This window comes from Galleria mellonella, unplaced genomic scaffold (assembly GCF_026898425.1).
Source record: "Galleria mellonella isolate WM207_F2 unplaced genomic scaffold, CSIRO_AGI_GalMel_v1 utg352, whole genome shotgun sequence".
Taxonomy (NCBI): domain Eukaryota; kingdom Metazoa; phylum Arthropoda; class Insecta; order Lepidoptera; family Pyralidae; genus Galleria; species Galleria mellonella.
In genome coordinates this window covers 2072584-2089490 of record NW_026442084.1, presented here as the reverse complement: position 1 = coordinate 2089490, position 16907 = coordinate 2072584, and the positions used below count along the sequence as shown (strand labels likewise).

The following is a 16907-nucleotide window of genomic DNA, read 5'->3' as shown; positions in this document are numbered from 1 at the left end:
GTGTGCTGCCGGCCTTTTAAAAAGGAATAAGTATGCTCTTTTCTTGAAGGTTACGTTGTCATATTGGTTCGGAAATACTATTTTCTCAGTGTAATATTTTCTTATAATTATTTGTATACGCAATAAGTTTACGAGAAAACAATAAAGAATATTTATCTATATATCTTTTATTTCATTTTTTCCTCCATTTCATCAAACGAATCGTCGACTTTTTCAGCAGTTTCAGTAAAAAAGACTGACAAAACGAATGTACTCGTATGTACTTTAATTCTGCGTAAATATAAAAGGATTAACCTGGAAGCGTGGCTGTGTCAATTGAGACGACCTTGCTCTTGCTCCACTTGATGCCTTTCACCTACTAAAATTACAGAGTTTAATGTTGAAATATCACAGTTTGTAAAACATGAATTTATTGGGGAAAGGGATTGTTAATAATGGAGTTTGACAGCCCCATTGCTAGCAATATTATTATTAGGTCGACCTCCACGTGGTTCCCCTTGGAAACCTTCGTGAACAATTCTTGTTGAATTCGTCACGACGGGCTAACTGACCTGCTTCATCCTCATCTGTCATCCTTCACTGGTTCCCCGCCGGTATATACCGATAGCGCGGGTGGGGTTACCATTCCATTATCACCCATTAAAAAAAACATGAATTTATTTGACATGAATTTATGTAACATATTGATTTACATGTAAATTCAAGTTTTTGCAATTTACGAGTGCTTCCAGACTAGCAGGCGCTTATATACACGTTGTATTATAATAGAGTGTGTGCCTTCATCTGTTAAATACGCATACCTACTATGGGGAAGAGATTTGTTAGTAATGCAAATTACGTCCTATTGGTAGCAATATACCCTGTCAGGTCGACCTCCACGTGATCCCACTGCAAACTATTTGATGAATTGCAGGTGTATCCATCACGTTGGGCTAACTGACCTACTTCGTTCTCACCTATTATCCTTCACTGGTGCTCCGCCGGTGTATACCGATAGCGCGAATGGGGTTACCATTCCATTATTTACCAGAGGGAGACTTTGTACAAAAGTCGATTGCTTAGGTACCTCTGTCCCATTCGTGTTTCAACCGTGAAGCAGTTGTGTTTGCATGGCTGTGTTTCGGTTTGGAGGATGGGATATGGCGTGATTTTATTAGGTACAGAGGAATAACAGCTGAGTCCTCAGGAATGGCAACGCATGGGGGATATCATGGGCGAAACAGTATACTCTGTTATGTCCATGGTACTGCTCATATCTACAGGCGACGGTTACCACTTTCCATCATGTGGGCCGTCAGCTTGTTTGCCATTCTAAGTTGTATAAAAAATCACCCATTAAACAAAAAGACCTGCCTTTTCATTATCACTTATCATCCCTCACTGATGCTCCGCCAGCGTATACCGTTAACGAAAGCAGGGTTCCTATTCCATTATCATACGTTAAAAGAAAATACGAACACTATTAGAATGTATATGTAATAAAAACCATGCGCTTGCGTTAATTCCTTTTTAATTGTTCAATTAATATATATTTTTAAGTTAAAAAGCTCTTGTGATTTGAAATTTGATTTGTTGATATTATAAAGACAGGTACATACATCTTACTCCTCATATTGGCAACTTGTAGTTGGTACCATAGACATTGCAATATATTCTACGATGTGTCGTTCATATCTATAGGTGACGGTTACCACTCTCAATTAGGTGGTACATCAACTTGTCTATGATTCTAAGTATCACAAAAAAAAAGAATTTCCCGAATTAAGTTAGTAATAAAACTAAATCAAAACCACTCAATACATATTATAAATTTAATAGAACAGATAAGATATATGTATAAATACCTAATTACAAGTAAAGACACGTGAAATATAATTTTTGGATTACATAATGTATTTACAAAATTTTAATAAAAATTATAATCTGTAATGCTAAATATTATTCCTCTAATTAGGGGTGGGTAATATATAGGAATAATATATATTTAGGTTACAATATATATATATATATATATATATATATATTATTTTATATATTTATATATATTTATATTTTATTATATATATATATATATATATATATATTGGTACAATAACTAATATATTAAAAGTCTATTATCCAAAAAATATTGGATTACAGGGTACAGAGGAATAACACCTGAGTCCTCAGGAATGGCAACGCATAGGGGGTATTATGGATGAAACAGTATACTCTGTTATGTCCATGGTACTGCTCATGTCTATAGGCGACGGTTACCACTTTCCATCAGGTGGGCCGTCAGCTTGTTTGCCATTCTAAGTTGTATAAAAAAAATATTGGATTACAGACTTTTAAGATATTCGATAATAGATATCTGACCGATATGGACGTTATCGAAATAGGTGATGACCTTTTTTACGCCATCAATGTTTAGAGGAACTCAATATATAGATATTGAATCGATATCCATTTTATCCATGGCATTATTAGTTAAATTGTTTATAATTTTTTTTTTTATTGTAATTTGTGTGCTGTAAGTAATGTAAATAAATTATCTATCTATCTATCTAGTATTTATAATTTTATATATTTATTATTTATTCAGTGTCGATTCTAATACGCCATTATTTAAATCTCTACATTTAAAATTTGATATCGCAGCAAAATATTTTAAGAATCAATATTATATTAATTAAATTTATAATAGATAAGTTAATATTATTATGAATTTAATTAATGTTGGTCTATAAATTATAACAATTTAGCGAAACTATTAAATTATAATATAGTAGAGATAATAAAATAGATACATTTAAAAATAGCAGTAATTATATAAGAAAAACCATCGCAAATTATTCATTAATTAATTTTAATGTTTAGTCTGTTTTTTTATATCAATGAGGTGGCAAACAAGCATACGGCCCACCTGATGGTAAGCAGTTACCGTAGCCTATGAACGCCTGCAATACCAGGGGTATTACGCGCGCGTTGTCGACCCTGAAGAAACCTCTTTAGCTTCCATGTTTTTACATTTATTAATTATCTAGACTGCAAGTAATTTCATTTTAGTTAGTTATGTGTAGTAGCTTTTAATTCGCTAATTGTTGTCATGTATAATTAATTATCAAGTTATTACAACTGTAAACTTTATTCTTTATTGTACACAAAGAGGTTATTAAAATGTAAAAACAAACATAATAGTGCACAAAGGCGAGCTTATCTCCAATAGAGATTTCTTCCAGCAAACCCAATATGAGAAAACTGACAGTTCATTAGTAGTTACAGTCACACATGTGTACCAATCGACTTAAATGTTATAGTAAAAATAAATAAATGTCTTTACAATTGAAAAGACCAATAGGTATAAATAAATAAATAAAAATATATATATATAAGTAAATACATATAAATAGATAGATATATATTATATATAATACACAAATATAATAAGTACGTACATCAGCATTGTGATAATAATTCTTCAGACGTGATTTGAAAATCCCAATGCTTGGGCTATTCCCTCAAAAACTTCCCTCAAAAATAATAAATAAATAATATTAGGTTTAGAGAAATGGTAATCGAACTATTTTACTACATTCGTAAATCGATCAGCCCCTCTAGACTTGCCTAAACGAGGCGAGACCTAAGTTGTAATGAGACATTGGACATCTCTATGGCATTATATCCTATGGACTCGCCAGCAGTGACGAATCCATCAATGAATTCGCTTGCCACTTAGCTAGAGGACTTAACCACAAATCTATGTAGTCTAAATGAACATATTCCTTAACCAACACACAAAAAGAATTTTGTGATATTAAGTACTTACTTTTTAAATTAAAAGTAATACATTATTTAAATGGTACTTTCACAAATTGGATGTAAACCTTCCATTATAGAAGTATAAAGATTGGTAATGTAAAAGAAAGAAAATACAATAATTTGTATGTTAGAGCGAGAGAGACAATAGGATGATAATTTACACAACATATGCTCGAAGCTGTTTTGGCGGGAGTATGAAGTAAATAATTTCTAATCATTTTTATGTATTGAACTCGAATTAGTTTTAAGTGAATGTAGTTAGAATTAAGTGTGTAAGTTATACTAAGTTAATGCTGTAAACTAACATTCAGATTTATCACAAGTGACAAACGAATCTATTGGTACGTATATTAGGCCTTTTAATTAGATTCGTATTTTTTTTTAATTACTGGGTCAATATTGTACTTGCAGGGTTCTGATGAGACCTCTCCCCCATTATATAAGACTAACTGTTCCTCGCGGCTTTACCCGCGTGCATCAATGTAAAAAGATTTCTGTATGTAATTAGGATATGACCAACCTGTGTACTAAATTTCATTCAAATTCCTCTCTCAAAATTCATTAATTAAAAAACATAATTGCATACAAATATTCACTTTTATATATACACTATTAGGGGCCAAATTTTGAAAAATCCTTTCTTAGTAAGTCATAAAAGGAACCTACTGACAAAATTTTGTAATTCTAACTTTAGAAGTTATAGCTGTGCGTTGATGAGTACAAATATACATGTATCTGACTACTTATTTACATAAATGAGATAAAATGAGAAAGAACACAAAGACAAATATTGCCGTCTTGTTCTACAATGTACGTAAAGTAGCGAGACCATATCTAATAATAAATTCGCTTGCCACTTGTCTAGGGACCTCTTATGGGATAAACAGAAACGGCCAAATGTCAACAATATCTGAAGTTAAAATTTTCTTGTATTGAATATAAAACATGTCTTTCCACCCTCTCTTTTTTAAATAATAACTGAATTCTTATATATACAAATTGAAGTTTTTTTTTTTTTAATACTTTACAATATTTTTTAATTATCACCTGACTTTTCTTCCTGTTCGATATTTTTCTTTCCTGTACCATAGATCTGTTGGCATAGATAATAAAACCTCCAACTATTCAAATCTTCTGCACTATCCTTCATCATATTTCTATACTGCGTTCTAATTTCTGACATCTTTTTTGAGCAAGCCAATGGACTTTTCTTGAGCGAATTCGATGCCTGCACCCAAAGATATTTGCGAACGTATTTAGGATTTTTAAATTTCTCCAAATTAACCTGATACCACGTCAACAACTGCTCTACTTCTTCATCAGACCACATATCGTTTTCGCTGTATTCGACCATGGGTTTTTTCTCAAAAGAGCCCTTAAGTGTCTTTTCCTTAGTCACTATTTCCTTTAAAAGTTCGCTAAACAAAGTTTTCCCGCCCGCCACCTCGTCCTTTTCAATATCATAAAATTGCTTCAAATAATTGATTTTATTAAATATCTTTGACACAGGTTCCGATATGAATTTAGCCAATTCTGTCCATAGATATTTCTTATCGTATATTGGATTTAAAAATTCCTCTATATTCAATAAATAGTATTGTAAGCCTTGTTCAACTTTTGCGGCTGGTAACTGAACATCTTTGTAGTGTTTGTCCCCTTGTGCTTCGTGACCGCTCTTAACGAACCTTGGTTTAATTTTTAATATCTTTTCAACTAAAGCATGGTATGGGGTTTTCTTTCCATTCGCATCATCTGTAGACACAGTGTGATCGCTCTTGAGTTTGGCAAACATTTTTCTACACGATAGAGGAGTTTTATCTGGCAATTTCGATGCTATTTCTGCCCACATATCAGCTGAATTAATCTCCCGTCCTTTACGGGCTCGTACGTAATTTAAATATAGTAAAAGTAGCTTTTTCTTGGTCCGTTTAGTCCACCTGAATGTTGGTGGTTTCGATTCAATACTGTCCACTGCATCCATTTGGACTTCTTCACCAGGTTTTTTAATGATGATTTGTGCATTCTCAATATCACTCACATCCTGGCCTTCTGGTATCACAATAATGCACTGATAGTCTTCTGTAAACAATGAATTATATATTTAAATATAAAATAAAAGTTTATTTTTAATAACATTTTACTCTGCTATTATACAGCTGTTATTTGTATGACTGTTTCAGTATGCAGTGTGTAAAGTTAACAGTTAATTTAATGTTCCAGAGGGAGACTTTGTACAAAAGTCGATTGCTTGGATACCTCTGTCCCATTCGTGTTTCAACCGTGAAGCAGTTGTATTTGCATGGCTGTGTTTCGGTTTGAAGGGTGCGATATGGCGTGAATTTACTGGGTACAGAGGAATAACACCTGAGTCCTCAGGAATGGCAACGCATGGGGGTATCATGGGCGAAACAGTATACTGTTATGTCCATGGTACTGCTCATGTTTATAGGCGACGGTTACCACTTTCCATCAGGTGGGCCATCAGCTTGTTTGCCATTCTAAATTATATAAAAAAAAAATTTACTTTAGGAATGACTGTACTATAGGTGCCAGCTACCAATTCCTATATGAGCCCTCGGCTTATTTGTCATGTACAATATATTTACTAGTTCGCTGTGTGGTCCCGGTATAAAATTAATCACCCCTTCCTTTCCCATGATTGTGGTAAGAGACGGCTAAGGGAACTAAATGGTCGGGGGATGAGCAGCTCTTGAAACATCATCAAAGTCTAATTGTGGTTGCCAACCTGCTTGCCAAGCGTAGTAACTGCTGGCAAAACCCCCTTATGAACCCCATAAGGGGGGATTTTGTCAGTAGGCCACCTATGTTTAGCAGTAAACAGTTAACAACTAATATAATAATATCAGTTAAACCACTAAATCATTTTAGATTAAATTTGACAGTTTACTCAACAATATCCATTTCTGGAAAGGAGATAATGCAAAATAATGTCACATTTTTATCCCCGAGATGTAAAATGTTAAATAAACAAGGTACCAAATACTAATGCAAGAGAAGGTTGGGGAGAAAGGGATTGTTAGTAATGGAGACTAAGAATCCCATTGCTGCTAGCAATATACCCAACCAGGTCAATCTCCTCGCGGTTCCTCCTGGAAACTATCATGGTTAATTCCTAATGAATTCATCATGATGGGCTAACTGGCCTATTTTCGTTCTCATCTATCACCCTTCACTGGTGCTCCGCCAGCGTATCCCATTAACGCAGGCGGGGTTACCATTCCATTTTCACCCATCAAAAAAAAAGAAAAAAAATGCAAGAGAAGGTAACCTTGAAATAAAACCCAATACTAAGCTACTGGCCAATATTATAGTAGTAGTCCTCTTATGAGGAAATCCTACTGCCTAGCTCTAAGAGAATATTAAATAGGCTGTTAACGTAATGTCATAAAATTGTTATCTATACTTATAATAAATCTGTAGAGAGATCAATCCTGTATTCGTACGTGAAATATATTTCCAAAATAACTATCAGGGGGTGATTAATGATCGATATTGATGCCAAAAATGCAATCAGTAAAATTTTTGTCTGTCTGTATGTTCGTTATAGAAACAAAAACTACTCGACGGATTTTGACGAAACTTGGTACAATTATTCTTCATAATCCTGGGCAGATTATAGTATACTTTTCATCACGCTACGATCAATAGGAGCAGAGCAGTGCAGGGAAATGTTGGAAAAACGGGGGAAGTTACTCAATTTTTAAGCTTCCGTCGCGTGTGCAACCTTAATAGTCACTTTATTAAAATGTAAAAATGTCCACCCGTGCGACGCCGGGACGGCCGCTAATAAATAATAATATAAAACCTCACCTTCTTGTGAATCATACTTTTCACTTAGTTCCTGGTCATTTTGATCTAACATCTCTACTTCTTGTATTGTTTCTACATTCTCAGATTTGAAACTGTAGATTTGATCAAACAAATTATAATATTTCCATGAGACCTTCACTTGTGGATTGTTTTCTCTCATTGTCTTCAACTTCCTGTAGGACTTCCTCAGGTCCATGAACTTTTGAATGCACGAATCCTCAGATTTTCCAATTACCTCCGACAAATCCGACCACTTTGCCTTCTCTTCTAAATCTTCTGACAAATCATTGAAGTTTTTAGCGAAATAGTTTATAAGCTGTTTAATCTCCTTCGCGGTCCATTCTTCTACGCACTCTGCACTAAATTTATTGTTTTTTAACTTGGATTTTATAGCTCTATAACCAAAGACTTTTTTACATAAAGCATAATAAGGCCATAAGATTGGCATCTCTGGTCTATCTATCTCTCTTTGTACATAACCGGTGTATACTTGTTTTAGATTCCTGAACCTGTGAGCGCACTGTTCAGCTGATAAACCTATTTGGTTGGCGAGAATCTCCCACAGAGCCTGTTTCTTGCGTACTGTTGTTGAAAATTTATCTTTATTCTTCTGATAAAATTCGAGAATTTTAAATGCTTTGGAATCTCCTATACCGCGTTTGGAACGCTTCGTGTACCCTCTCTCGTCATACTCTTCTTCATCTGTGACGTTTTCCATATTGTCAGTGTCAAAATCTATATTGACTTTTTTGACTGAAATTAAAAAAAAATGTAGTTTTATATTTCAATATCAAATATGTAAAAAAGTATATTTGATATTCACTATAGTGTAAGCCAACAAATCGGACCGGGTTCGATTATATTTACATCAATTATACAAGTATTAGGTGGCTAAATAGTTACCACTATACCTACTTCTACAGTAAAACAAAAATACATGTATTGTTATTTTTGCATTCTTTGGAATAATATGATAACCAATGCAGAATCTCTAACACCAAACGAAAACAACTTAGGATTAAGTTATCGCCTGTTCCTAATATGTCTTATAAGCATCACCAATCTATAAATATATAAATAGTATTTAAAAAAATTACTAGGAGTAAAAAAGTCTATATCAGGTCAGTTTTTTCTAATTTTATATATTTATCTTTTATATAGATAACATGTACAACGTAGAATGATCTAGTATTATAAAAAAAGAATATACATACCACTGATCATTTCTGTTTCCTTTTTTTGATGCAAGTCACTAAGTTTCTCATAACCATCCATTAAGGTCATATCCATTCCGTAATCAAATATTCTATCAAACAGTTCTATATACCTCCAATGTATTTGCATATCGGGATTGTCTTTCTTATCTTCTAGAATAGTTCTGTAAAGATTAGTAAGTTCTTCCCACTGTTTCTTGCAGCTCAAAATACTTCTCTTCGACTTCTTACTAACACTTGCCCAGCAAACAAAATAACATACTTGATCCTTAAACATTTCTATATTGTCATAGAAGAAATTCACCAATTCATCTAATTCTTCTTCCTTCCAATTTTCTGCAGGTCTTGAATTATTACACAGCTGTATATCTATCTCTTTTGATATAATATTGTCAAGTACTATATCCAATGGTTTTCGATTACGTATATTGTATCCACCCTCTATATACTTATCCAGATGTACCAATTTTAGGTCTTCAAATTTCTTTTTGCATTGTTCAGGTTTTTTATCTAGCAATCTGCTTACTTCATTCCATAGGAAATCATCGGGTATAGTTGGATCTTGAAATTCATCAAAACAGTCATAGTGATATTTAGCAAGCACTGTCACTTCAGTTTCATCCCAGTCTGTTTTATTTGTAACAATTTGACTATCAGTGATTACAGTTACAGTAGTCTCAGTGTCCTTCCGCCCATATTTACGTTGGAATTCCGAATTGTCAGCAAATATTTCATCAAAGTAGCGTGTATAAGGCCAATTTACGCTATCTTCTCCAGTCTCGGAGCGTTTGCTCAATACTCTTAAATAATGTTGTTTGAAATTCAAGAACCGTTTATGCCAGTACTCTGGATCTTTTTCTTTCATCTCGAAGGCAATGCGCTCCCACAAGTCTTTACGCCAATACTCTTTTTCGAAATCTTTCTTGTATTTCAAATACAACTTCAACATCATCTCTACTTTAGAATCTATAGATCGAGTTGGTTGTTGATTTATATTTTTTACAACAACAATACCATCGTTGTCTGGTTTGGGCTGGATAGGAATATTTGCAATCCTAGAATCATGAGTGATACTTTCAGCTAAAGTCATTTTGACAAAAACATCGTCCTGAAATGCTAAATGGCAAGCGTCATAGAGTGGCCATTTAACCTCAACGCCTTTTTGCTTGTTCAAAAGTAACTGTGAATATTTTCGTTTTAAGTTGCGCAATTTGATGTCACAAGCAGCAGGGGTCTTGCCTGGCAGCATAGTTTTACATGCCACTGCCCATAAATGCTTTCTTTGTGTAGATCTGTTTAAGAATGTTTCCTTGTTATCAACAAAGAACATGAGGAGGCGTTGAGTTTCTTCTTCAAGCCATTTTTCTTTAAATGCTGGATCAATTTGTGAGTTTTCTGTATCGAAAGCCATTTCATCTGCAGTTTCAATTGCATATGTATTAGTGTCATTATATTGCTGAACTTGATCTTCAAGATTATCAATTGTCACAGCTGTTTGTTCACCATCTAATTCAAGAAATAAAAATTGATAATTTTAATTAAAACAATTTGTTAGACTATTATATAATTTACCATCCCAATAACTAATAAATGTAACTGTCTATTCGTCAGATTTTAGAACCACAATTTTTCCGTTAATATTACTTCTTACTAATATAATAAAATTGCGATTAGATGGCATCTATTCATAAAAGATATTTGACAAAAATTGGTAAGAAATATTTTAATAACAGCAATAGAAGCCAAAACAATATTTTCTAGAAATTTCGACTGTCTGTATATTTGTTTCGACATCATCCACTACTGCACCTAATTGAATGTAGTTCAGTTGTGTCCTTGAAGATCTAATTTAAAATAATAATATATAAAATAAAAGAATAAGAGGTCTATTTAATTAATTTTCCTACTTCTGAAATCCATGTGTATAAAGTAGCAGGGAAAGGTTAGTAGCAAAATATAAACTTGTGAAAAAACATAAGATAGTTTATCTCACCGTCAACATAGAACAAGAATATCTCTCCATCTCCCTGCACCTCAGTTTTTACAACCACTTGCTCCATTCTGCCTTATATATTACCTGTTAAACAGAATAATTAAAAAAAAGGAATCATAAACATTAAAACTAAAAAGGAAAAATAGCCACAGTTAAAAATATTATGTTAAAATCCACAACACTTTATTATTAAATAATATTAAAACAATAAGCATATGTATTGTGTAATTCTATTTAAATAAAATAGCAGAGGAATGTAAATAACTTTTCTTGGAAAATTAGTAATTAAAAAATAATAAAAATAAACAAAGTTACTTTCTTGTTTATAATTTTAGTCTGTATAAAGTATAAAGTTAGACCATGATCTGGTTTCACTACATAGAATCGATGTATAAAATCTACAAATGTGACTTAGACCTTTAAATTTTTTTTTTATTCAACTAAAATGGCACACAATCATATTGGCCACCTGATGGAGAGTGGTAACCGTCATCTATAGACATGAACAGTACCATGGACATAGCAGAGTATACTGTTTCGCCCATGATACACCCCATGCATTACCATTCATGAGGGTTAAGGTTTTATACCTCTATATCTTGTTAATTCACTACCATATCACCCCTTTAAACCAAAACACAGCCATGTGAACACAACTGCTTCACGGTAGAAATGTGAATGTGCTAGAAAAACCCAAGTAAACTACTTTTGTATAGTCTCTCGAAACTCTATTGGTAATAAACAAATTTCAACTTAAAAAACTAATTTATTTATTTATAAAATTTTCTATAGATATGTTTTATGGGATAAAAATGGAATGGCAACTACATCTAAACTATTATTATAAGCACGTGAATATTACCAATGAATGATGATATGAGTTTAGTTGACCCATTATAATGAAATCACGGAGAATGAGTTTCCAGAGAGAACTGTGTAGAACTCGATCTAACAGAGCATACTATTAGCAAAGAGCATGCTAGTCTTTTACCAACAATCCCCTCCCCCCATTCATATACATTTGGAAATTTATATACTAATAATTTCTTACACAATTACAATTAAATGGCTGAATAAATTTAAATACATTTGGTACACAGATTGACTGTATCTTATATTAAACATATAAGATACTTTTATATGAATAAAAATTTTATTTCTAATTAATTAGTATTCGCCGTGTGGTCCCCGTATGGAATGGGCTACACCTTCTTTTTCCATAGATGTCAGAGGCAACTAAGTGAACCTAATGATTAAGGGATAGGCAGCAGTGTCCCTCTCAAAATATCAACAAAGGATAACTACAGTTTTCAACCTGCCTGCTAAGCGTAGCAACTACTAGTAAAATCCCCAAGTGAAAGCCTATGTTCAGCTGTGAACAGTGATGATGAATTAATAAGTATAAAATAAATATAAATAAATAATAAATAGATTTATTTTCTCTCCACAATTCATTACAATGAAATACAATGAGACATGCTTATATTAATCAAATTATAAATATAATTGTGAGAGACTGGTGTTTGAGATAGGTATAAGAATACCTGTAATACAGGTATTCTTATACCTGTATTACAGGTATAAGACTCCACTGGTGTCAAAAGTGGGGCTATTGTATACTTACTAAATACTAAAGCTATGTTTATAGTTTATATTTATAGTTTTTAGAGTAAAGAAGAAAAGAATACAAGTTGTTGAATGTTACAATAACACCAATTCATTACTATATTTGTATATTTTCAATACTGTAATTGGATTATCACAGTGGGTATAAAACCAATATTTGTAAATGCATGGTCTTAATGTATACAGAATTGCAGCATTTGAATTAAAGATTAAATTACTAATATTTCTTTACTTACGATACAAAATTATAGATTATCGGGAATTTTTTTGACATTGGCGGCTAAATTGTTATCTTGGTCGGATATCACAATATATTATATTAAATCACACAACTTGAAAGCGCAGCAATGCGTTAAAAGTAAGAGATTCGGTCGGCCATTTTCAGATTAATGATTATGACTTTTAAGTTTTTGAGAATGCGTCTGAAATCGTCACTTGATCTCTCAAATGACAACTGTGACATTGACATTGTCAGTTGTTAATGTCACAGTTGACATTGTTATCAATGGTTGACATGATGTTTTTACGATTGGTCTTGCGATTTTATTGTACATTACATCGAACCTTAGCATCGAACTATCTCTTGTTTACAAACTTGTTCTTAAGTTATATAACTAGTTAGAATATTCTAAAATTGTATCTTTAGACATAGGCTCTCTAATTTTTGGATTATACTCTGCATCGAACGACGAACAGTGTGACCAACTCTTAATAACGAATCAGCCACAGACTGGGCAAAAAATTTCTAAATAGCTGTCAAATTTGCCGTTAAATTGCCAAAAATATTCCTACAAGAATATGGAAAAAAAATACACAACGAATTTAATGAAATTTCAATCAACAAAAATATTTACTCTACGTATCAATATTTACCTCTAAATTTTCGTCTTCATTTTTCAAGTATATACATTTTGAAGATAAGAAGCGAGGGTTGATTCTGAAGCACTATTCTCTAAATTTCAATTTGATATCACAGCGAAATCTTAATTATAAGGCCAAATATGAACTAAATTTTTAATAGATTTGAGTCAAATTTACCATAAAAGTTTATGGTGGTTCATAAATCGAGATGTTTGGAGATGTTTTGGCAAATTTATTACTGGCAGTCGCAAAGTGTGTATAAGACTCAAATCTTGCTTTGGAGTAGAAATACCCATTTCTAATTGGAAAAAAAAAATACTGATATTCATCACGATGGGCTAACTGACCTGCCTTTTCATTCACACCTATCATCCCTCACTGGTGCTCCGCCAACGTATACCTACTGTTAGAATAGGCGGGGTTACTATTCCATCCATTTATTAAAAATTTCAACCAATAATGACAACGTTCAGTGCATAAAAATAGGGTGGCAGGGCTGGCAAAATGCCACGAGCCCCTGACCCAAAAAGGCCCCGGCTTAAGAGGCCGCGAGCTAAGAAATATTTTTTTTTTTTACATTGTACCCGAGTATTTTATTTTACTTGAAAAGTTTTTTTTTTTCTGATAGGACCCCATCAAAGGAATTTGCCACAGGCCCCAAATGGTATAGTTACGCCACTGACTACGTTCTAACTTCGTTCAAAGTAAAGGAAAGTGATCAAGTAAAATATACAACACAGATTACAGTATTTAGAAACACAAGTTTAATTTGTAATTTAAACTCAATACAAATCAGTCAAAAAATAATGTATACATTTGCAATTTAAATAAAAATGTTTGTACCTATTACGTACGTATCGAGACAAAATCTAATATTTTTTTATTTTTTATTTCTGAATATGCAAATTTAATTTCAAATAAATTTTTGTTGCCTCTATAATACGATAATAACTAAAAATATATTTCAATAACAACAGACAATTTATATAAGCCATATTTATATACACATACCTATACATAATATAAAATATCTGCAATATTATTGTTTATATAGGTACTTTATTTATTTAATACTGATTAGTTTGATTCTACAGTTTTAAAATATAAACACCTACTTAGTGACTTAAACATGTTCTCATTGAATAAAACAACAAAAAATCTAAAGAGATAAATATAAAACAATCCTTTGAGGTTATAATAACTTATTATGTTGTCCCATTACCTATTTGGTCTCAAGCTACGCTATGTAATATGTATGCATGTACATTAGTGTATTATTGATAAGAAAATATTCTTCAGACATGTGATTGTAGGAAATGACTTGTATTATACATAATTATGAATAAGTAATATAACATAATAAAATATTCAAAAAATTAAATTTACTTATAGTAAAATAAAATCTAGAATTGACTGTATTTATCTATTAGAAACTTTGATTACTAAACAAAAAATTGGATAATATTTATTTAATATAACATCAGTTGAAGTGTAAAGTGAGTAGCAGAATTCATTACAGAGTTTGTATATGTACGTCTAGAGCTATTTTTTATTAGGTACCTTTGACAACTTCTTTATTATTTATTTCACGCTTAAATTATTTTTTGAGAATTGTTCCAGATTCTAAAGTTTGTCAAAATAAAAATTATACCAATGGTGTGCAGCATTATGGCAGTTTACCAAATGTACAAATGTTACAAATGTACAGTTTACGAAGGAACTATTATGAAAAAAAAAACGTTAGAAAAAAGGCCATTACACAATCATAGGATCAGGGGGTCTACCATAAAATGAGATTCCAAATATTCGGACTCAATTTCGTGTTTTTGTTCATACCAACATCGGCACAGTAAATGGAGCTTAACATTTCGTTCGTCATAAATCCTATCATAATAATTCAAAGGAACGATATCTTACTATTTTTAATATTTTTAAACGTATGTATTATGTAATTCTAACATTAAGTTTGTGTTTCCTTCGGTCCTGAAATTTCGGAAAATATTTTATGGTACGTAGGTTATTAATACATATCATAGTATGTAAGTATATTACAAATAAATTTTATCTAATACTTTCTGTATATAGCAGATTGTGTATGCTGATTACATACTAAGCAGTATAAATTGGGAAACTTTACAATTACAGGATTGGGGACATCGAGAGACAATTATTGTCACTTTTAATATAGTTTTACAAATACTTTTTTTATTCAGCATCTTAATTAGAGAATCCTGCGTCAACTAAGTTTTGCTTTTCCACCACGATTTTAGGTTTACTGACATACGGCGCGGGAGGTAGCGGCTTAGAGCACAGTCATTCTATAGTATTTCCTCTCCATAAAAGTGTTCCTAACTCAATGCGTGGCGTGAATTTACTGGGTACAGAGGAATAACACCTGAGTCCTCAGGAATGGCAACGCATGGGGGGTATCATGGGCGAAACAGTATACTCTGTTATGTCCATGGTACTGCTCATGTCTATAGGCGACGGCTACTACTTTCCATCAGGTGGGCAGTTAGCTTGTTTGCCATTCTAAGTTGTATAAAAAAAAAATATCTAAAAAAAAAAAACTCAATGCAATGAACTAAATATGGGTAATATCCGATATCTATATATTGAGTTTTGGACATTGATGATCACCTATTGCAATATCGCCCGTAGAAGCCGCATATCTATGTATCAAATTCATTACAAACGTATTAATCTTTTCCATATTATATATTGGATAACAGATCGTTAATATATGTGTTATTGCGCTAATATATGTATAGATATTGTAACTCCAATATATAGATATTGCAATATATATATATTGCTCACCCTTATAAGGAACATTACGAAACGAAACGAAAATGACATAAACCAAAAGAGTGTATTGTATTGATGGTTTGACCTTAACATCGAGTACGGTGACGGAATAAATTGAAATAGCCCGATGTCGATGAATTGACCTTAACATCGAGTTCGACGACGGGACAAACTGAAATAGCCCAATGTCGACCTTGACACCAAGCGGGAGCATGAAACAAACCGATATACCCCGACACTGTTGAGTTAATTTTGAACGTCGAGTCTGTTGGCATACTATACACGTCTCTATTCCGCTCCGCACGCCACTCGACTGAAAGTAATGGCCGAATGATTTCCAATAATTTAATGATTTATTGTAATCATATGGTACTTATTATTATCTAAAAGTGTTAATTCGTATTTTTTTACCATTTTTGGGATTGTCACTTTGGAGAGTTTCGATTTTGTTTAATGCATTTTTTTTTAATGTAGTACATAAAATAATTTTAAAAAATATATATAAATATATAAATATTGTATAATACATTTGAACATCTATAAGAAATGCATTTATATTTATATTAGCACATAAAATCTAAATACTAGCTGTATTGAACTATTATGAGGTTATATAAAAATTTGATATACCTTCAGGTTAAATCGACATCGGTAATATCCTTTGAAAAAGGTGTTCTATCAGAGAAAGAGAAAATTTCTACCCCATATTCATTTGATGGTTTTGATTAAACGATTAATAATAATATTATTAGGCGATACTGTTGCTATTTATT

At 32.2% G+C, this 16907-nt stretch overlaps 1 protein-coding gene across 1 annotated transcript; it reads right to left on the bottom strand.

The window, feature by feature from the left end:
* Positions 1-2080: 2080 nt before the first annotated feature.
* LOC113519398 (uncharacterized) lies at positions 2081-16907 on the bottom strand. The gene is made up of 5 exons (XM_052897002.1): positions 12702-16907; positions 10840-10923; positions 8847-10352; positions 7633-8385; positions 2081-5880 (listed from the first exon to the last, which is right to left on the bottom strand). Exons 2-5 carry the CDS (start codon positions 10904-10906, stop codon positions 4838-4840), a joined length of 3369 nt encoding a protein of 1122 aa, XP_052752962.1. The 5' UTR covers positions 10907-10923; positions 12702-16907; the 3' UTR covers positions 2081-4837.